The sequence below is a fragment of the Macrotis lagotis genome, chromosome 7, assembly GCF_037893015.1.
Source record: "Macrotis lagotis isolate mMagLag1 chromosome 7, bilby.v1.9.chrom.fasta, whole genome shotgun sequence".
Lineage (NCBI taxonomy): Eukaryota > Metazoa > Chordata > Mammalia > Peramelemorphia > Peramelidae > Macrotis > Macrotis lagotis.
In genome coordinates this window covers 212,053,299-212,076,735 of record NC_133664.1, presented here as the reverse complement: position 1 = coordinate 212,076,735, position 23,437 = coordinate 212,053,299, and the positions used below count along the sequence as shown (strand labels likewise).

General features: G+C 34.8%; 1 protein-coding gene across 7 annotated transcripts in view; it reads left to right on the top strand.

Annotated features, from left to right (window-relative positions):
• The window catches only part of CNTN1 (contactin 1), a 363,209-nt gene that overhangs the window by 232,839 nt on the left and 106,933 nt on the right, over positions 1–23,437 (top strand). For all 7 annotated transcript variants that reach the window (XM_074194739.1, XM_074194744.1, XM_074194742.1 and 4 more), the window contains exons 5-6: positions 3,244–3,339; positions 22,394–22,600. In XM_074194739.1, the coding sequence (XP_074050840.1) occupies positions 3,244–3,339; positions 22,394–22,600 (303 nt within the window). The remainder of the gene's footprint in view (positions 1–3,243; positions 3,340–22,393; positions 22,601–23,437) is intronic.

Below are 23,437 nucleotides of genomic sequence, written 5' to 3'. Positions count from 1 at the left end.
CTAAAGCATAGATTTGATCATGTCTCACTCCTACTCAACTCTCTTGTCTCCCATTTACCTCCAGAATAAAAGGAAACTCCTCAAATTGGCATTTAAAGCCTCTCACAGTATGCCTTCAACCAATTACCCACTACTTCCCTTCAACTATTCAGCTTAATTGACCTATTTTCTCTTTACTGGGGGTGCTATTCCATCTCCACCCTTTCCCTTTGCAGTCTGTCCTTCAACTAGAATGTTTTCACCCAACCTCTAGTCTTACAACTCATAGCTTTCTTTTAAGGTTCAGTAAAGTGTCAACTCCCAGTGATAATGCCCTTTATTTCTCAAATTGCTTTGTATTTGTTTCACATTTATTCTGTATTTATCTTTCTATGATTAGATTATGAATAAGCATCTTAAATATAGGGAAGAGATATAATATGAATGCTATATAATCACTTATTAGAAATATTGTAAAGGTGGGAACAATGTAAAGACTAACAGACTGCCTTGTGTTGGGGAGGGAAGCAAGATTAGGAGAAAAACTGTAAAATTCAAAATAAATAAAATCTTTCTTTTATTTAAAAAAAGCTTTCTAACATGTTTCCAATAGAGAAGTGCTCTCTTTTGGCTTTAGAGAGTTGCTATTTTCCATAGTAAGGAAAATTCCATTTCTTTTTGTCTTTTTAGCATTTTTTCAAATAAATGAGCATTTAACTTTATTTCACAAAAATGTTTTTTGCACTTATAAAAAAAATATTGTAGAGGGTATTCCTGTAAAAAACACAGATTATTATAGGTATCTGAGACCCATTAAAACTCTGAGACTCTATAATGTAAAAAAATATGGAAAGGGTGAGCCAACATTCTAGAGAGAAGTATAGCAAAGAAAATGCAATCAGAACAAGGTCTGATTAATAAATTTAAGCCAAGGCTGATACAGGGAGATAGACATAATAGTTTGCAGACAATGGGAACTGAGGATTTAGCTAGCAACCATAGTGCAGAGCATTCCAACAAAAAGACAAAGACCACCAAGGCTGTGCACCAGAAACAAGAAGAGGTCTTAGTGCTGGGGTTCACACCTCCATAATATTGGGGTTTGGCGCTGGATGTCTGAGAAAGAATTCATGAGATGTGGAGCTCTTCCAGACAATTTGGCATTTTACCTATACTGTGCTGGCACAGTGGGCCTAGATTTGTGAGATACTCTAACAAAAAGGAATATGACATGCCCTTGTTTATATATGGAAAGAAAAAAAGGTCTCAGACTTATATGTCTGTTTGAAAGTGGATCTGGAAGTCAGAAGTTGACACCACCAGAAAAGAAGACCTACTAATTGAGTTATATAACATGTTTGTAAAAAGGATTTTTGAATATCAGAGAATACTCCAGGTGTTAGAAGTAAGCTACTGACCTTTGCATAAGGTTAGAAGATAATCATATTCAATGAATAATAATAGCAAATACATAGGAGACCAATCACCTTTGAGCAAGAGGTGGAGATAGGGGTTGTTGGGTCAGTCATAGTTAGAATTCCTGATCCTAACTAGTGACTCAGGAATGATACTCAGAGCAGATCTGAATGTTGGGGAGGGGCTCATTAATTGGGATCCCATCACTAAATCTACAAAAGTGAATTTTGTGCTAGATGCAAGAACACATAGTAATTGGCAGCTCTGTCTCTCATTAGCCAGTTTTGAGTCATAGATCCAAGGATGGCAGAAGAGGGGACCTGGGCCTAGTGATGGCAGTTCAGAGTTGGATACAGAAATACATTTCACTAAACAGGTAAATAGGGAAAGGGGGTTGAAAGAAAGAGGGAGAATTAGAGGGAGAATAACTTAAGGAACAATTATTTCTAACTAAAACAAACTCTAAGTAAGGAGCATGAATTTCAAATAAAGAAAAGAAAAAAAGGATTTTTGTGATTGTAAAAAACAATGGTTTTTTGAGGGATGAGAAAAGAATCAGAGTAGCAGAAGACAATACCAAATCTAATATACTATTTCTGAGCTTAAGGGGTGAGAAACAGAGAAAGAAGAGAATAAGAAAAGAGTATGGATAGAAATCTAAAATGGTAATAACAGTGATGTGAATGAGATGAACTTAGCATAAAATGGAAAAGTATAATAAGAGAAAGAAGAATCACACTAAGATTCACACAGTCATAATAAAGAACTAAAGCAAAGTCTGTAATGCTTCTTTTGAGGTAGAAGAAGAAAAAGTAGCAATAATATTTTCGGGCATGGAAAAAAGTAAAAAGAGTTTGGGAAACTACATTTTATTAATAAGTACTATAGACAATGAATAATATCAATACTAAAAATACATACACGTATACCAACTGTCATAGCTTCTAAATACTTAAAAGAAAAGTTAAATGATACTTTTTTAGGTTGGAATACTTAGGAAAGGGTTCTTGGACAAAGTAGACTTTAAAGGATAGTTAAGATTTAAATATGGGGAGTGGCTAGGTGGCCTAGTGGATAAAAGCACTGGCCCTGGAGTCAGGAGTACCTGGGTTCAAATCCGGTCTCAGACACTTAATAATTACCTAGCCGTGTGGCCTTAGGCAAGCCACTTAACCCCCATTTGCCTTACAAAAAAAAAAAAGAAAAAAAAGATTTAAATATGTACAAAAGTTGAGAGAATTTTAGAAAATAATTATAGGTATATAAAAATATGGAAGTGAGTTAAATTATTGATTCTGCATCTTACTTTCTTTGAAGTCTTAGTTAAGCCCATTCCCCACTGTAAATTTCCTCATCTGCAAAATGAGTGAGGTTGTATCTAATAATCTTCCTTTCAGTTCTAAATCTACTATTTTAGTAGATAAACCCAAAAACCTTCATTGGTACCAGGTTGAGGTACTAAACCTTTGGGATATATTAAAATCTCAACTTCCCTAGAAATATTTCTGAAGTCTGTTTAGTTCTATGAATACATTAGTCATGAGAACCCCATTAGAGATCCTCGAGGGCAGGGACTTTCTTTTGCTTTTCTTTTTATCCCCTGTCTTTAGCACAATACCTAGGATATAATAGTAAATGCTTAGTAAATATATATTGACTGACTGACTACATTGACAAGACCTGCTGATGCTTCATTTGCCTTTTCCTCTTTTCTCTCAGAAATGTAACATTTCCATGCTGTCAGTTAGAGAGTTTTTATAAATTTTAATGAATATTTATTGAAGTTTAGTATGAAACACTAAATAAAAACCTAAAACCAAATATTTCATTTTTTTCTTTTCTAACTAGATCTTGATCCTTTTCCGCCAGAGGAACGAGTGGAGGTAAAAGTGAAGGAAGGGATAGGCCTTGTACTTCTCTGTGATCCTCCTTACCACTTTCCAGGTATGTTTAGTTTATGCTTCTAAGCAGCTATGGAATAACAATGTAGGACACTAAATAATTAAGAAGTACCCAAATGGCAGCTGGGTGGTGCAGTGGATAAAGAACTGGCCCTGGAGTCAGGAGGAACTGAGTTCAAGTCCAGCCTCAGATGCTTAATAATTACCTAGCTATGTAACCTGGAGAAAATCATTTAACTATATTGCCTTACAAAAAAATTTTTATATTAATTTGTTTCTAGCACAATGTGGCCATGATTACATTTAAGTTTAAGCCCTCAATTAATTGATTATAATTTACTGTTAAGTTTTTTAATAATCATTATTTAGCAATATACTTTGCCATATTTGAAGATACTACCCAAAATGCCCTTTCAAAATAATTGGCACTAAGTATGACTAATAAATAGAAACACATTTTTCTTAATCAAGTGTTTTTAGACAAATCAGTTTAACTGATTTTTCATATGAAATTGATGAGGCCCTGAATTTCTTCAAATGCTATATGAATTTTATTGGCATCTTATATTTTCCATTAGTTAGAGTTCCTTGCTATACTGGGAAGAGATGCTTTCTTTGTTTTTAGTTTCCCAGATTCATTCCCTCTTTTTTCTCCCCCTAATAGGAATTAATATCTTAGAAAAAATTTTTAATTTTTAAATTATTTTTATATACATTTTATTTTTTAATGAAATTTATTTCATTTTTCCAAATACATACAATGGTAGTTTTTCAATATTCATCCATTTGCCAATTTATGAGTTCCACAATTTTTTTTTAACCACTCTCTCTCTTTCCTCCCCACTCCCCATGGTGGCAAAAAGTCTGGCAAAAGTTGTACATGTACATTGCTACTTAACATATTTACATATTAGTCATGTTATGAAGAAGGAATTAGAACTAAGGGGAAAGAAAAAATCATGAAAGAGAAAGGAAAATCATGAAAGAAGTTTTTAAAAAGGGAATATAGTGTGGTTTTTCTCTACATTCAGACTCCATAGTTTTTTTCTCTGAAGGTGGATGGCATTTTCCATAGAAATTCTCTCAAGATTGACCTTGATCTCTGAACTGCTGATAAGAACTGATCATTTTAGAAAGAATTTAAAAGGGGTGAAAACAGTTCAATAAAGCCAAACAACACATTAAAAAGGTTAAAAACAGTGACTCACATTTTTAGTCTCCCACCTCTTCAAAGAAGTGGGAGAAATAACTGTTTTTCAATTCTTTGGTACCAAATTTAGTCACTATAATTTCATAGCCTTCAGTTTTTGTTTGTTATTCTTTATATTTACATATTATATGTGTTGTTTTATTTCTGTTTACTTTGCTTTGCATAAATTCACATAAGATTTCCCATCCTTTGCATAAGTTCAAATAAATCTTCCCATGCTTTTCTATTTTGACCAAATTCATTGCTTCTTATCAATCAATGGGTATGTATTTTGTTTCTGGTTCATTACTACTACAAAAATGTGAACTTAATAATACTCTACTTGGTGCAGAGTCAAGGTGGTGGAGTGATGGCAGGGACTCCCTTGAGTTTTCTCCCAAACCACTCCAAATACTTCTAAATAATGACTCTAACCAAATTCTAGAGTAACAGAACTCACACAAAGACTGAGTGAAATAATTTTCCAGGTCAGGACAACTTGGTAGATTCACAGGAAGGATCTGTTACACTGGCATCAGAAAGAGCCTGGAGCACAACCCAGGCCACGCCAGAGCCAAGTGATTCCAGTCACCTGGAAACAGAACATAGGGTACCTGGATCTGTGGAGGTGGTGGTGGTTTCTAGACATCTCAGCCCAGGGATTGTCAAGGACAATTTGGAAGGTCAGAAGGAAAATTCTGCCATATCAGATTCAAAGCAGAGCCCAGTGCAGACCTCAGCACAGATCCCAAAGGACCAAGAACTGGCCTGGTGAACCACCTGGCAGGGAGTCATTTGGCATTTGCTTCTAGAGTGCTCATCCCAAGGAGTGTAAGGGGATTGAGGGAAATTGCAGAGTTCTCTTTGCTATCCCTGAGGCAGGACTCTGTGACTTTGCCCGTACTGAAGTCCAGGTTGCAGTCTAAGGGCCTAATCTTAGGAAAAGAAACAGAAGCCCAAGAGAGATTACTGCCTGCTGAAGAGCAGGGACTCTCCTCATGAACACCCACAGACCAGAACACAGGCCAGCAGAGTAATCATGAGACCTTGGAGGAATTGAGAACTTTCAGGTTCCTGCTGTAGAAAAGAACAAAAATTTGATCCTGAACATATGGAGGATCAAAATACATACTCAGAAGAAGTTAACAAAGGTAAAGTGTCTGTTCTCAAAGGCTATGAAAGAGCTCAGAAAAAATTTTGAAAATTGAGTAAAGGAGGAAGAGGAAAAATTGAGAAGAGAAGGAGAGTGATGCAGGAAAAACATGAAAATGTACTAAAGAAAGTATCTTAAAAACCAGTTTGTTTTATGGGAAAAGTAGTCCAAAAGGCCAATGAGAAGAAGAATGCTCTAAAAAGCAGAATTGGTCAGATGGAAAAGGAGATATAAAAGTTCTCTAAAGAAAATAATTCTTTAAAATATAGAATGGAGTTAAGGGAAGCTGATAATTTTGTGAGAAATCAAGAAACAATAACATAAAACCAAAAGAAATAAAAACTAGAAGAAATTGTGAAATATCTCATTAAAAAAAATAACAGACCTGGAAAACATATCCAAGAGAGATAATTTAAAAATTATTGGACTACCTGAAAGTCATGAACATAAAAAGAGAGTCCACACATCATTTTTCAAGGAATTTTCCAGGAAATTATACCCAAAGATCAATAAAAATGTTCATATACTTTGATCCAGCAATACCACTACTGAGTCTGTATGCTGAATTGATCACAAAAAAGGGCTAAAAACCCACATTTATAAAAATATTCATAGTAGCTCTTTATTTAGTGGCAAAGAATTGAAAATTGAGAGGATTCCCATTAATTGGGGAATGGTTAAATAAAATGTGGTGTGTGTGTGTTTATACATATATATGTATATGTATGTATGTATGTATTTATATGTATGTATGTACTTGTATATGTGATAGAACACTTGTTATATAAGAAATCATGAAGGATGGTATTTCAGGAAAACCTGGAAAAACTTGCATGAATTGATACTGACTGAAATGAGCAGAACCAGAAGAATATTATATACATTAACAACAATATAGGGTAATAATCAACCTTGATGGAATTGTTCATTTAAGCAATACAATAATCAAAGACAATTTTAAAGGGTTTGTGATGGAAAATGCCTTCCATATCCAGAGAAAGAAATTATGGAGTTTAAGTCAAGACCTTCAAATTTTTTAAAGTTGTCTTATGTACTATGACTTTTTCTCTCTAATGTTTTCTTTCTTCTATTTGGATCTGACTCTTCTCTCACTGCATGTCATAAATATCAGTATATGTTTAGCATGTTTATAAACATAACCAAGCAATTGCTTTCAGTTAGTGGGATAGGTGAGGGAAGTGGGGCAGGGGGGAGAAAAATTGTAAAACTCAAAACCTTGCAAAGAAAATGATTGGTAAAAACTGCCATTGCATGGAAAAAGAAATAAAATATTTAAATTTGAAAAGAAAAAAATAAACTATCCAGGGAAACTGCCCTTAAATTCTAGAAGCAGAGAATAAAATAGAAATTGAAACAATCCACTGATCACCTCCTGAAAAAGATCCCAAAATGAAAATTCCAGGAGTATTGTAGCCAAATTTCAGAACTCTAAAGTCAAGGAGAAAATATTACAAGCAGTCAGAAAGATACAATTCAAATATTGTGGAATTATAGTCAGGATAACATAAGATTTAGCAGCTTCTACATTGAGGGTTCACAGGGCTTGGAATATAATACTACAGAAGGCAAAAGAGCTTGGATTATAAGCAATAATCAACCACACAACAAAGCTGAACATGGTCTTTCAAGGGGAAACGATGGACATTCAATGAAGTAGGGGACAGTCAGGCTTTCCTGATGAAATGACAAGAGTTGAACAGAAAGTACAGGACTCAAGTGAAGCATAGAGAGGGTGGCTGGAAAGAGAAAATCTTAAGATCTTAATGATCTTGTATTCCTTTATGGGATGATATAGATAACTCATATGAACCTTCTCATTTATTAGGTCAGTTGGAAGGAGCATATATAGACAAGGCACAAGAGGGAATTGAATTTGAAGGTATATTACTGAGCTAGGAAAAAACAATAAAAAAATTCATCTGGAACAAAAAAACGGACATTAATATCAAGGTAACTGATGGAAAAAAAAATATATATATAAGGGAGAATGACCTAGCTCTATCAGATCTAAAATTATACTATAAAGCAGCAGTAATCAAAACTACCTGGTACTGTTTAAGAAATATAGTAATGGATCAGTGGATTAGGATAGGTTCAAAAGAAACCACAGTAAATGACCACAGCAATGTACTGTTTGACAAACCGAAAGATATCAGCTTTTGGGTTAAGAATTCACTGTCAAAAATTGTTGGGAAAACTGGAAAATTGTATGGAAACAACTAGGCATGGACAGACATCTCACACCCCATGCCAACATAAGGTCAAAATGGGTACAGGATTTAGACATAAAAGCCAATATAGACCAAGATAAATTAATAGACCAAGAAATTATCTATCAGATCTATAGAAAGGGGACAAATTTATGACCAAACAAGAATTAGAGGAAATTATAAACTGCAAAATGAATGATTTTCACTATATTAAATAAAAAAGTTTTGCACAAGGGGCGGCTAGGTGGCACAGTGGATAGAGCACCAGCTCTGGAGTCAGGAATACCTGAGTTCAAATCCGGCCTCAGACACTTAATAATTACCTAGCCTGTGTGGCCTTGGGCAAGCCACTTAACCCCATTGCATTGCAAAAAAAAAACCTCTTAAAAAAAGTTTTGCACAAACATAATCAATGCTGCCAAAATTAGAAGGAAATCAGAAAGATGGGAAGCAATCTCCATAATTAGGAGGTCTGATAAAGGTCTCATTTCTAAAAAAGAGAATTGCATCAGATTCATGAGGACATGAATAGACAGTTTTCAAATGAAGAAATTAAAGCTATATATAATCACATAAAAATGCTCCAAATTATTATTGATTGGAGAAATGTAAGTTAAAACAATATGAGGTATCATCTCACACCTATCAGATTGAGCAAGATTGGAAAAAAAGGAAAATGATCGATGTTGGAGAGGTTGAGGGAGAATTGGGACATAAGTGCATTGTTGGTCGTGTTGTGAATCGATCCAACCATTCTGTAGAGCAATATGGAACTATGACTAAAGAGCAATTTCAAATCTAGGCCTATATCCAGAGGAAATCACAAAAAAAGAGAAAAATCCCATATGTTCCAAAGTATTCATAGCATCTCTTTTTGTAGTGCCAAAGAATTGGAAATTGAGGGGATGGGGGGAATGGCTAAACTAGTTATGGTACATGAATACTATGGAATATTACTGTTCTATAAGAAACCATAAATGGTTGGGGACTAGAAAAGCATGATATGAGTTACAGTATCTGATGCTGAGCAAAGGGAGAACCAAAAGTATAACGTACACATTAATATCAGCATGATCAACCTTGATGGAAGCAGTTCCTCAGTTCAGAGAGCTAGGACAACAATATTATATTGGCTATGTTATCCCCATCTAAAGAAAAAAACAAAACAAAACAAAAAAACCAACCCTTCAGAATCTGATGAACACTTCATAAAAAATTCTCCTATGAATCTCTTTCCCTTAATCCTAATTCCTCATACCAAAAATGACTATTCTAAAAACATGTTTATCAAAAATATGTATGAACAATGTTTACCCTGATTGTTTGCCACTGAGGGAAAGGGGTGGGAAGGGGGGTGGTGGTGGAAGGAAATTTTGTAACTTAAAAACATCCATGTGCATATGGATGAAAATTTTTTATTAAAAAGAAGAATTTGAAGGTATAATATATTAATAAGTGGAGTTAATGGGGAAGAAAGGAATGTACTGGAAGAAAGGGAAAAGTGAAGTAAAAAGGGGTAAGGTATTTCACATAAAAGTAGCAAGATAAAGATTTTACAGTGAAGTGGAAGAGAAGGGAGGTGAGAGGGAGTGAGTGAGCCTTGCTTTCATCAGAAGTAGCTCAGAGGGGCAACTAGGTGGCACAGTGGGTAGGCACTGGCCCTGGAGTCAGGAGTACCTGAGTTCAAATTTGGCCTCAGACATTTAATAATTGCTTAGCTGTGTGACTTTGTGCAAGTCACTTAACCCCATTGCCTTGCAAAAATAAAAAGATATATATATAAAAATAAAAAAGTAGCAGCTCAGAAATACACTTAATTGGGTATAGATATCTATCTTACCCTAGAGGAAAATGGAAGAGAAAGAGATGTGAGAAAGTAGATGGGGAAGGAGAAGAGGGTGGCTGTACATGGGAGAGGGAGTCAGATGAAACACATTTATGAGGAGGAACAGGGTGAAAGGAGAAGGAGAATAGAATAAATGGGGTGGAGGGAATAGAATGAAGGAAAATACAGCTAGAAGTGGCAATTGTGGGGGAAATATTGAAACAATTTCTCTTATGGGCTTATGATAAAGAATGCTATCTATGCCAAAGTCAGAGCTGTTGGTATCTGAATACAGACTGAAACATACTTTTTTTTTTCTACTTTATTTTTCAGGTAATTTCTCTCTTTGTTGGGGGGAGGGTATTATGTTTACTTTTACAACATGACTATTGTAATATTTTTCAAGGCTACACATTTTTAACCTATACTAGCTAAGTTGCTCTCTCAATGGGTGGGAGGAGGGGAGAAAATTTGAAGAAGTCAGTTTTTAAAGTAATGTTGAAACTTGCTTTTATATATAGCTGGGGGGAATTTTTTTTTAAATTAAATAAATTTATATATAAAATTTATTTAATTTTTAAATATATACATACAGATATAAAACTTTATTAACTGAAACTGAACTTTAAATAGCTCTGGTAAGACAGCTCTTGAAGTCTTATTTTTTAGTGTGGGGGGAAGGCTTTTTCCCCTCATTGCCTAAAATCTAGAACTATTGAAAACATGACTAAGAATTTTTTTCTGGGAAGACTTGGTAATTGTACTTTTATAATCATGAAAATGGTATAAAGTATGCTCCAGACACCATCAGCTCTGTCTTTGGCATAGATAGCATTCTTTATCATAGCATCATTCTGTTAATTTGCTGCTCTTTGAATTCCATGAACAAATTGTACCATTTGGTACAATTTAAGTAAACTTAACCTTCTTCCAAAAAAAATAATATTCTAATGAATATGAGGCTTTAAAAATTATTGATCTGTTGGAAGGGATATGGGAAATCTGGGACAATAATACATTGTTGGTGGAACTGTGGACTCATCCAACCTTTCTGGTGTTACACCCAAAGGGCAATAAAAATGTGCATACCTGTTGAGTCCCTTTCTCAACTCTAATGTTAAATCCTACTTCTGGACTCCCTCAATCTTCCCCAGGTGAACATTGGAGGGGTGGGAGACAAGGAAGACAAGTTTCTCCCTATACACCAAGGTCTCTACCAGTGCTTAAATACCTCCCCAGTCTGTAATCCACTCCCACTCCTGTGGCACTTAGTAAGATAAGGCTCTGGTGCTCAAGGACACCAGGTGAAGATGATTTACAGTGCTCCCATACACAACAGTCCCTAACAGTCCCTACCCTTTGATCCAGCAATATCACTACTGGGTCTATACCCTGAAGAGATCATGAAAAAGGATAAAATATTCATAACAGCTCTGTTTGTGGTGGCAAAGAATTGGAAATTGAGTGAATGTCCATCACTTGGTGAATGGCTGAATAAATTGTGGTATATGTATGTTATGGAACACTATTGTTCTATTAGAAACCAGGAAGGATGGGAATTCAGAGAAGACTGGAAGGATTTGCATGAATTGATGCTGAGTGAGATGAGCAAAACCAAAAGACTATTGTACACCATAACAACAACATGGGGTTGATGATCTATCTTAATGGACTTTCTCATTCTATCAGTGCAACAATCAGGGACAATTTTAGGGTATCTGTGAACAAGATGGTATTCATCTGTATCCAAAGAAAGAATTGTGGAGTTTGAACAAAGACCAAAGACCAAGTTTAAAAAAAATTATCTTATTATATAATTTTGCTGTCTCTTATATTTTTTTCCCTTAAGGATATGATTTTTCTCTCAACACATTCAACTTAGATCAGTGTATAGCATGGAAACAATGTAAAGACTAACAGACTGCCTTCTGTGGGGGGGGTATGGGGAAAGAAGTGAGATTGGGGGGGGATTGTAAATTTTGGGAAAAAAATCATTAATCTTGTTGTGCATGCCTAGTGTGATCTCTGGGTTAAAGATTATTGTCAATTTGATCACTTTCCTAAAATAATATGCCCATATCTCCAGAACCCTACACAACATTGGCAACCTTGGCATTTTCTTGTTATCCTTCCAAATTTTCTGGATAAGGTTTACTTTGATTTAAATTTTCTCTTCTTTATTGCTGATTTGGAGCATTCTCTCATATATTTATTAATAGTTTAAAATTCTTCTCTTTACAACTATATAGTCAGATCCTTTTTGTGTGGAGGAAGGGTTATTTTTAACATTTAGATAGTGTCAGTGTGTATAGAGAGCAAGATTTGAAGCCAGGAAGACCTGGATTCAACTTAGACTCTGACAAATGCTGCTGTGTGTAATTAATATGTCTATGATTTATTCAGCTCTTTAAGACAAAAAGTTGAAGAGAAGTTACTGACCTTCATGGGTAGAGGAAGTTTCCTCAGCGAGATCTAACAATGAAATCACAGGTCTAGTTCCTATTTTTATACCTAGAATTCATGTGTTCTTTTCTTTCTAAATTTTATTTTTATTATGAATTTAATAAATTCCAAATAAACCAAGAATATGTATATACAAATAAATATCATATTCAAAATTAGAAAAGAAAAAAGGATTTGACATGAAAATGCAAATCTCATATATAGTTTGGTTTTTTCTTAAAAGTTTAGTAAATATGTTTCAAAATAGTTGTACTTGTTTGTATTTCCTTCTGACCTTTGCTTTTTTCTTAGAAGCTCAGTATATAAGTATATATCTTTCAAAACAGTTTTACTTGCTTGTGTTTCCTTTTCCTCTTTTGAAAAAATATGTCAATGACCCCCTTTTCTTTTTCTTTTGGCAATTCCATCACAAGGTTCTCCTTCATTCCAATTTTGATGGGGGGGGGGCAGATTTTAGTTTTCAGTATACTGATTGTCTAACTTGTGAAACCTCTGGTAGACAAGATTGGCACCAAAAGAGTTTCAGTGCCTTTTACTTCAGTTCTGTGCTGCGACTTCTCCCAAATCTCATCTTTCAAAGGCTCACAGAACCAGCATCTGCTACTTTTTGAAAGGTGGAGGAAACTGAACAAACCCTTTTGGTCAGATTCATTGTACCTATGAAGGATTCATGAAACCTCCACAGTTTTGCTCACCCAGACTGTAATGGGAAGGATTCAAAATGAATGCTGAAAGTATTAAAGTTCTGATCCGTGGCTCTGTCTTCCTTAGTGGATTTAGATGTGAATAGTCTATATCTGTCAGATGACAAAAATTTAGAACAAGAAGGAACTTTAAAGATCGCTAAATCTAAACTCTTCATTTTATAGATGAGAAAAATGAGCCCCTGAAGGATAGGTGACATGCCAGGATAACAAAAATAAACTGTAGTGTCAAGAATCAAACTCAGACTACTAATGGACAAAACAATATTTTAAAGTCACTCATATCAGTTTTTTAACAAATTATTATTATATTCTGGATAAACATCAAAAATAAGACCAGATTTCCATACATAAAGCAGAATACTAAAAAGAGAATTCATTACAGAAATGTGAATCATTTTACAAGACTTGCTTTTAAAAAGTAAATAAATTCCACATGATATTTTTAAAACTGTCATGTGCTTCATTCAAAACTTCCTTTTTATGTTCTGCAAATTAAAAAAAAAGTCCTTCTTTGTAACATCAAGAAATCCCCCATCTGATTCCTTCTTCCTCAATTAGGTGAGGAAAAAGTCAAGATTTTTAAAAATTTATCATTTTTTAATTTTTAGTAGTCTCATTAAAATTTTGAGGTCCAAATTCTCTCCTTCCTTCCCAGCCCTCCAACATTCATAGAGTAACAAATAATATATCATTTATACTTGAGAGATCATGCAAAGTATATACTGATCATAGCAAAAAAGGTAAGAAAAATAAAGTAAGATAACTATAGTTTAATTTGCTTTCAAAGTTCTTGAGTTCTTTCTATGGAGGTGGGTAGCATTTGTTCTTTTCTATTTTTTGTCTTTTCTTTTTGCTTATTACATGTGAAGATAGTTTTCAACATTCATTTTCTGTAAGAGTTTGATTTCCACATTTTCTACCTCCCTCTTTTCCCTCCCTACTTCTATGAGAGCAAGTGATCTGACATAGGTTATACATGCATAATCATGTTAAACAGTTCCATATTCATTACATTGTGAAAGAAGAATCAGAATAAAAGGGGAGAAAATCATGATAAAGAAAAAAATCATAAAACCCATTTTTAAAAAGTATGCTTTGGTCTGCATTCAGATTCCATAGTTTTTCTCTCTGATCATTATATCATTATTGCTACAATATTGCTATTAATATGTACAATTTTCTGTTTCTGCTCACTTCATCAGCATCAGTTCATGTAAGTCTTTCCAGGTTTTTCTGAAATTCACCTGGTCATGATTTCTTATAGAATAATGGTATACCACATTCATATACCACAAACTGTGGGCATCCCCTCAATTTCCATACATATAGATATAATATATAAATATAATATGTAAATATTTTTGTACATGTGGGTATTTCCCCTTTTTTAATGATCTCTTTGAGATACAGATCCAGTGGTAGTACACTGGATCAAAGAATTTGCAGTTTTATTGTCCTTCCAGGGTAATTCCAAATTGCCCCCCAGAATGATTGGATCAATTCACAACTCCACCAACAGTGCATTTAGTGTCCCAGTTTTCCTACATACATTTTTTGTCAATCTGATATGTGAAGGGTGGTACCTCAGAGTTGTTTTAATTTGCATCTCTCTAATCAATAATGATTCATATGACTATAAATAGCTTTTATTTCATCATCTGAAAACTGCCTACTCATATTCTTAGACCATTTATCAATTGAGGAATGACTTGTATTCTTATAAATTTGACTTACTTCCCTATATGTTTTAAAAATTAGTCCTTTTCAGAAAGGCTAGCTATAAAAATTGTTCTTCAGCTTTCTACACTCCTAATCTTGGTTTCATTGCTTTTATTTGTGCAAAAACTTTTTTAATCAATGCAATCAAAATTATACATTTTGCCTTTTAAAAAAATGTTCAGTCATAAGCTCCTCCCTTCTACAAAAGATATGATAGGTATTTCTTGTTCTCATAATTGACTTATCAGTGGGTAGGTAGAATTTTTCATCATGAGTCCTTTGTAATTGTCTTGAATCATTTTATTATTTTTTGCAAGGCCAATGGGGTTATGTTGAATCATTTTATTGATCAGAGTAGTTAAATAGTTAAACCTGTCACAACTGATCATCATTACAACATTGCTGTTTCTGTATATAATGACAATCTAGTTCTGTTCACTTCAATTTTAGTTAGTTCATTTTTCATTTTTAATCTCTTTGGAATACAAATCTGATAGTGGTTTCACTGAGTCAAATGGTATGTACAATTTTATAACCCTTTTGGCATTGTTACAAATTATTCTCCAGAATGTTTGGACCAATTCACAGCTCCATCAACAGTTTATTAGTGTGCTCATTTTCCTTTGTGCCTTCCAGAATTTTTCTTCTCTGATGGCTATGAGATCTCAGCGATGTTTTAATTTGCATTTCTTTAATCAATAGTGATTTATTGCATTTTTTATTTTATAGTTGACTTTGATTTTTGTCTTCTAAAAACTGCCTCTTCTTATCTCTTGACAGTTTATTAATTTGGGATTGGCTCTTATTTTTTTATAAATTTGACTCAGTTCTCTATATATTTGAGAAAAGAGACATTTATTAGAGAAACTTTTAAACATTTCCCCAAGGAGATTAGGGAAAAAAGGAAAGAACTTACATGTTCTAAAATAGTTAAAGCAGTTCTCTTTGTAGTGACAAAGAACTGGAAATTGAAGTGAGAATGACTTAAACAAGTGGTATAAAATTTGATGGAATACTACTGTGATATAAGAATTGATGAGCTGGTTGATTTATGAAATATTGGGTAAAATGAGAAGAATAATGAGAACATTGTACAGAGTAACAGCAATATTCTTATAAGAACAACATTGAATGACTGTCCTAAACTCAAATCAACTATAAAAAGCTATGAAGGAAAATGCTATTCAAATCCAGAGAAAGAACTATTAAATAGAAGGATATATAGTATAGTTTTACATATTTATCTATATATGTGTGTGTGTGTGTGTGTGTGTGTGTGTGTGTGTATGTAAGATTATGTTTGTCCTTCATTCTCAAAGAAAACCATGATGTCAAGGAGATGATGCTATGACAAGCACATGATTTGGATTTAATGAGGGAGTCCTCTGCTAAATCACCAGCCTCACTTTCTCCTCCAGAATCATCTGGGTCCAGTGGCCAGATATGAATCAGGATGACTGGAGATAGCCCTGGATGTGAAGTAATCAGATTTAAGTGACTTGCCCAAGGTAGCACACCTAGTAAGTGGCAAGTATCAATCTGAATTCAAACTCCCTCCTGACTCCAAAGCCAGTGGTCTATCTACTACACCACCTAGCTGCCCCCATTTGCACATATATATATATATATGAGCATAGATATTCCCCCATACACATATTTGCGCTTTCTCTAGAATGGGATGGGAAAAGAGAGAGAAAATTTTAAACACCCCACAGAGAACAAAGGAAACCTTAGAACAAAGTATCTCTGCCTAACTTAAAAATCCAATTCACTTGCAAATCAAGATATCACTCTCCTATTGTTGTTGAGTAAATGTAGCCAGTTGAAGGTTTGTACAGAGCATGAAAGAAAGACCAACTCTGAACTAGAAGAAATTTTAGGGACAAAAAGGTTTTTTAGAATATTGCTGTGATTAGCAGGAGTAAAGGGGAAAAAAGAGTAAAGACACTGATCCCTAAGAAACCTAAATAACAAAAACAACCCTCCATGAAAGGATAAGTAGTAAGGAAGGGAATAGGAGCAACAGCAATGATATAAGTTGCCTTTAGAGAACAAGCAATGAGGAAAAGTAGAGGAGCAAGAGAGATTATGTGGGTAATCATACTCCTCAAGACCAAGCTACCTCTACTAGAAGACAAGTAAGCAGGAGATAAGTAGTAAAGAAGGGCATGGGGCATTAGAGGTTATTTGGTCTGCCTTCCCAGAAGCAGAAGAATAATCTGATGAATGAGTTAGTTTTTAAAGGGACAAGATGAGTTAATTTGGGTATATATTGATGGGGGTCAGTAACTCAGAGAGCAGGGAATGCTGTAATTAGTAATATCTAGATTAAGGATGGTAGTTCAAAGATTTTTCAGGCTAAGGCAGGGATCCATTGTTTTTGTTGATAGGACTTGTCTTGGGCCCATCTTTGCCAGGGACAGGAAAGGTATTTTACTAAGAGTTTATTGACCTCATCTCACAGTTTGGATAAAGGGATAGGAGTGGGGGTAGTGTTAATGTAAGGTACAAGGTCAATGCAGAGGGAATAGATTATTTATAAAACATATTTTTCTTTACAATATTTCCTCTACTTCACTGTCAATGGTCCTTCAAAAGGGAAGGACAAATAACAGTTTGTGAGTAGTAGTAGTTCCCCCCCAGGGTACCCAACAGGCCAGTGTCAATTGGGCAATGCTGATATTTCCTCTTCCTGTTCTTCCTCTTTTTCTTCCTCCTCTTCTTCCTCCATCCATATGGGAAATCATATCCCATTTGGGTGTTCTATCTTTGTTCTATCATTATTTGGTTTTGTTTTTTAAACTGGAACAATAAGCATTCATGATTTCTTGAAATATTTTTCTAGCTTTGATAAAACACATTTGGATTCAAATAGAGCTACTTGACTATGCTTTTAAACACAAATAACAGTTGGCCAATAATAAGCCCCAACCCAAGCCTTTCTTGCTCATTGTTTGGGTTCTAATGGTTCAATGTGAATGTAAATGGAATTTGTTTCTATTCTGTCCAGCAACCCTGTGGAGTCTTTTCCTCCCTGATTGATTCTTTTGTGAAGGCAAAGTAGACCATCTTTTTCCTCCATTTTTTTAAAATCTAGCCTTCAGAGCTTTAAGAACAGCTAGGTGGATAGAGCATTGGCCTTGGAGTCAGGAGGAGGAGATTTGAATCCAATCTAGACACTTAACTAGCTGTGTGACCTTGGGCAAGTCTCTTAATCCTGATTGCCTCTCATTCAGGACCATCTAAATTTGTCCTGATTCATATCTAGCCATTGAAACCAAAAGGCTCTGGAGGAGAAAGTGAGGCTGGTGACTTGGCCCAGCTGGTCATCTTCAAAAAATGGAGGACAAACATTACCTATGCCTCAGACCAACTAGTTTTAAATTGGGAAGATAATTCGTATGAACAGCAAACTGAGGCCGGAATTCAAAATTAGGAAAAGATTGGCCTGGGTCACTTTTTGAAAAACTTAGTCAGTATTTTGAATGATTACATACATTTTATTCTTATAAAACCTCATTTCTAATGCTCTAGTGAAGTTGTATTTCCATGAATTATTGAAAGCCATAATCTACAAAGAAATATAATTGCAAATAACTCAAAAGATACACAAAGGATGCATGATGGATAAAAATTGACTACAGCACACAATTAGTAATTATCACTTGTAAAATAAAATAAAATAAATTTGAAATCAGAAAGTTTGGGTTAGAATCTTGGCTTGAATACTTAGTACTTCCCTGAGTATATTTCTTAGTTTCCTTTTGCCTCAGCTTCTTAATTTGTGAAATAGAAATCATAACACCAGTTGAGAAAAGTTAGACTGGTGAATAGAAGCCCAATCTTGCATTCAAAACCTTTTGTTCAAGTTCCTTGGGCATGTACCAGAAGTTAGACCGAAGGCAAGTCATTTAACCTTGTTGTGCTTCAAACAATTCTATGAGACTCATTTAAGTTATACATGAAGTTCTCCACATCAGTGAGATCATAACTCCAAAACAAAACCTACACTCAAAGTAAGTCACATTGAAGAACATTTGCACCAACTATCTAATAGGATTATTGTGAGGACAATATTAATTAAACCTCAGAGTGTTAGATTGTTAGGGACTGTTGTATATGGGAACACTGTAAATTATCTTCACCTGGTGTCCTTGAGCACCAGAGCCTTATCTTACTAAGTGCCAGTGGGAGTGGATTAAGGGACTGGGAAGGATATTTAAGCACTGTTCAATAAATGGAGACCTTGGTGACTTTGTTGTATAGGGAGAAACTTGTCTTCCTTGGCTCCCACCCCTCCCCCACTCACCTGGGAAAGAGAAGGGAGTCCAGAAAGGGACTCAACATAGGAGTCTGGAAAAGGGACTCAACATATGGCATCTGGTAAAGGGACTCAATAATATAATGGCCCCCAAACAGGGACATGAGACTCAACATACGGCACCTGAACAGGGACAAGAAGGCAGAGTTATCTGAGTGAAATCTGGGAAAAGGACACAGCAGATACAATTAAAAGAACCAAGTGACATCCCATAGCAAAGGACTCTGGAGAAAGTAACAGGTTGATGTTACCAGGGGCTGATTTTAGTTTGGAACCCAAACCCCTAAATCTAGGGTCACTTTCAGAGACTTTTCATCACTGATGCAGACCTTGACACCAAAGATGAATTGTACTCCAGAAGCCACAACGAGTTTCACTTTCCAGCCTACAGCCAGCTGCACCTCTGCCATTGCTCCAGCAGCAGAGGGCTGTGAATTGAACATTAGCTGTGTTTACTGTGTTGAAAGCAAAGGTGTCACATGCTATTGGACAGCTTGTTATGGTGATGGCTATTGTTCATGGGGTGCACCAACTCCAGATTGTAAACATCTCAAGTGATTTCAAATGCTTTCCTCTCACTCTCTGCTGTTTCCACCCTCTGCAGAGGGAAGGGAGAGGGAGAAGGGAAAGCTTTCTTTTTGAAACTTTGAAACTCAAACCCATGTCTCAAAAAACTTATTTTAGAAATCAAGGGACCCCTATGTCTTTTACCTGGTTTGGGGAATCAAGGGAGTTGGACAATGATTATATTTTTCATAGAGTGTTGATTGGGAAGCTTCAAGGTTCAATTAGTTAAGAGAAAAGGGAAAGAAAATTTTTTTCTGGGATTGGGAAATTTAGATTTTGTCTGAAGCCCGTGCCTATGGTTAAGATTTTGGTGTGTGTGTGTGTGTATGTGTATTTAATTATCAATAGGACATCTTAATACCTCTCCATTGGCCTGGAGAGGTGGGAAAATATTTATATATTTTGAGATTTTAGTACTGACCAGGGTGTCAAACAATCTCACTTTGATAAGTTTGAAATACAAAATCATTGTTTTCTATGTTTGTGTTGTGTCTAAACTCTGAAATAGGTAAAGTTAAGTTACTCCTTTAATTTTTTTTAGACTTTTTTTCAAGGCAATGGGGTTAAGTGACTTGCCCAAGGCCACATGGCTAGGTAATTATTAAGTGTCTGAGGCCAGATTTGAACTCAGGTACTCCTGACTCCAGGGCCAATGCTCTGTCCACTGTGCCACCTAGCTACCCCTTACTCTTTTAATTTTAATTTTGAATTTGATTGCTTTGAAAGGTTTTTTTGTTGGCAAAAGAAAAAACTTTATAATCTTCATCTGTTTGTAAATTGGGGATAAAATGTATTTCAAAGCATTTAAGAATATTGGTTTTTACCATTGGCATTTGTTTATTTTTGAACTTTTGTTTACAATTTATGTGGCATTCATTATGTAATAATTTTGTTTCAAAAAAAGACAAAAGGGGAATATGTTAGAAACTGTTGTGTTGGCATGGCTAAGTAGTGCAGTAGATAGAGCACTGGCCCTGGAGTCAGGAATACCTGAGTTCAAATCTGGCCTCAGACACTTAATAATTACCTAGCCATGTGGCCTTGGGCAAGCCACTTAACTCCATTTGCCTTGCAAAAAAAAATCCTAAAAAAAAGAAAAAGAAAAAACTGTCATGTATGGGGGCACTGTAAATTATCTTCACCTGGTACCCTTGACATATGACATCTAGTAAAGGGACTCAACATTAGATAAATGTGAATTTTTATTATTATTACCATTATGTATTCAGAATTATAGACAAGTAAACAATCAGTGCAATGCATTTGTATCCTTGAGATCTTTTTTTTAAATTTATTTTTATTAAAGATATTATTTGAGTTTTACAATTTTCCCCCCAATCTTGCTTCCCTCCCCCCACCCCTCCATGGAAAGCACTCTGCCAGTCTTTACTTTGTTTCCATGTTGTACCTTGATCCAAATTGGGTGTGATGAGAGAGAAATCATATCCTTAAGGAAGAGAAGAGAAGTCTAAGAGGTAACAAGATGAGACAATAAGATATCTTTTTTTTTCTAAATTAAAGGGAATAGTCCTTGATCTTTGTTCAAACTCCACAGCTCCTTATCTGGATACAGATGGCGCTCTCCTTTACAGACAGCCCAAAATTGTTCCTGATTGTTGCACTGATGGAATGAGCGAGTCCTTCAGGGTTGATCATCACTCCCATGTTGCTGTTAGGGTGTACAGTGTTTTTCTGGTTCTGCTCATCTCACTCAGCATCAGTTCATGCAAATCCCTCCAGGCTTCCCTGAAATCCCATCCTTCCTGGTTTCTCATAGAACAATAGTGTTCCATGACATACATATACCACAGTTTGCTAAGCCATTCCCCAATTGAAGGACATTTACTTGATTTCCAATTCTTTGCCACCACAAACAGGGCTGCTATAAATATTTTTGTACAAGTAATGTTTTTGCCCTTTTTCCTCATCTCTTCAGGGTATAGACCCAGTAGTGGTATTGCTGGGTCAAAGGGTATGCACATTTTTGTTGCCCTTTGGGCATAGTTCCAAATAGCTCTCCAGAAGGGTTGGATGAGTTCACAGCTCCACCAACAGTGTAATAATGTCCCAGATTTCCCACAACCCTTCCAACAATAATCATTATCCTTCCTGGTCATATTGGCCAATCTGAGAGGTGTGAGGTGGTACCTTAGAGAAGCTTTATCCTTGAGATCTTAAAACAGAAAATGAATTGCCCTAATGTCCTAAATGTGTGGATCCTCTAAGGAAGGATTTATGGAAAGATGGACAAATAGCTAGGTGGTTCAATGGATAGAGTACTGGCCCTGGACTCAGGAGGACCTGAGTTCAAATCTAGCCTCATTACCTAGCTGTGTGATCTTGAGCAAGTCACTTAACCCCATTGCCTTGAAACTCAAAAAAAAGGAAAAAAGAATGAAAGATGGTCAAGAATTAGAGAAAAGGAGATAACATTAAAGGAGTTTTGATCTGCACTAGTGGAGGGAGTACTCATTCTAATGAAATTAGACATCACAAAAGTATGAATACCATTTTCAGAACTGGCAGTAGCATTAATTGCCCTTCCTTATTTGTAATTAATTTATTAATCCAATGATTATATAATTATTTTAATATAATCTTTTATTATATTATTATATTGCTGTACGTTATATATTATATAATTATTAATTAACTTATTAATTTCTTTTCCTTATATTAAAACCACAATAATTATGCCAAATTTATTTTCATTCTATTCAACATTATATTTTTAGAAGATGAATTTATGATAATGCATCAATTCGATAAACTCATCATCCTGAAGCTTGTCCAAACCGACTATGCTATTGTAGTACTCATTTTATTTTAAAATTGTATACTATAAGTTTATTGTGTTACTAGATAACTTAAATGTTCATACTGCTCTCATATTGCTAAATAATACAAATTACTATATTCCAGATGATCTTAACTATCGTTGGCTTCTAAATGAGTTTCCTATATTCATTACAATGGATAAACGACGATATGTATCTCAGACCAATGGAAATCTATATATTGCAAATGTAGAGGACTCTGATAGGGGCAATTATTCATGCTTTGTATCAAGTCCTTCAATTACAAAAAGTGTATTCAGCAAATTTATCCCACTCATCCCTCTTTCTGATCGTAAGTATTTATTTTGCTCATTTAAAAAACATATATGTGTATATACATATGTATAAAACAAGTGTCTTACACATTTGTAGTTCTCTTGGAAGTATTCATTTGCATTTTTATTTATTTGGTTTGAGTTTTTAAATATTAATGTAAATTATTATTCCTATTTTATCCTAAATTCTTTGAATCTGACAGAAATATAGTTAAAATGTTTTCCTTTAAATTATTGCATAAAGAGCAAAACTAAAAATTGTTGCTCTCAGGGTTAGAGGGATTTGCCTGTATTAGTAAACCAGCATAGTGAAGCTGAATGAAAATTATTCAATTTATGCAAAATGTCATTTTATTATCTGTATTAGTTTAAAATATATTTTCATCAGAAAACTTAAATCGCTTTTTATTTTAAACTGTATTCCAACATTTTAAAAAATGTAAGAACCTTACCAAGAACTCAAAACCGCCATTACTAAAGCAAAGTGGATCTTTTAATGAAATGTCCTTAAAAACGTCCCAAACAGAAATGGAGCACACATGTGACATGAAATCATAGCCTTTTATCTCCTGTCTAGAACCACAAGTCCCTCCCAATGTCCCCAATTAGCTCGATATTGCAGAGGTTAAAGGCCTATCTGTTTTTTCCCCATATGGGTTCAAATGCCTTATCAAACCTCCCCTTTCCCACAATTTGATAGTCAGGTCCTTAAAAGATTTTACACAGATGTATGAATCTGACAGACTGGTGCTAGTTTATTCACTAATTCACTTCCTCTCTAAAGAGCGAGATTTTCTTTGTTCCCAGTAAGATATAAATTGATTTGATTTACATCTGTAAGCCTACATTCTTCT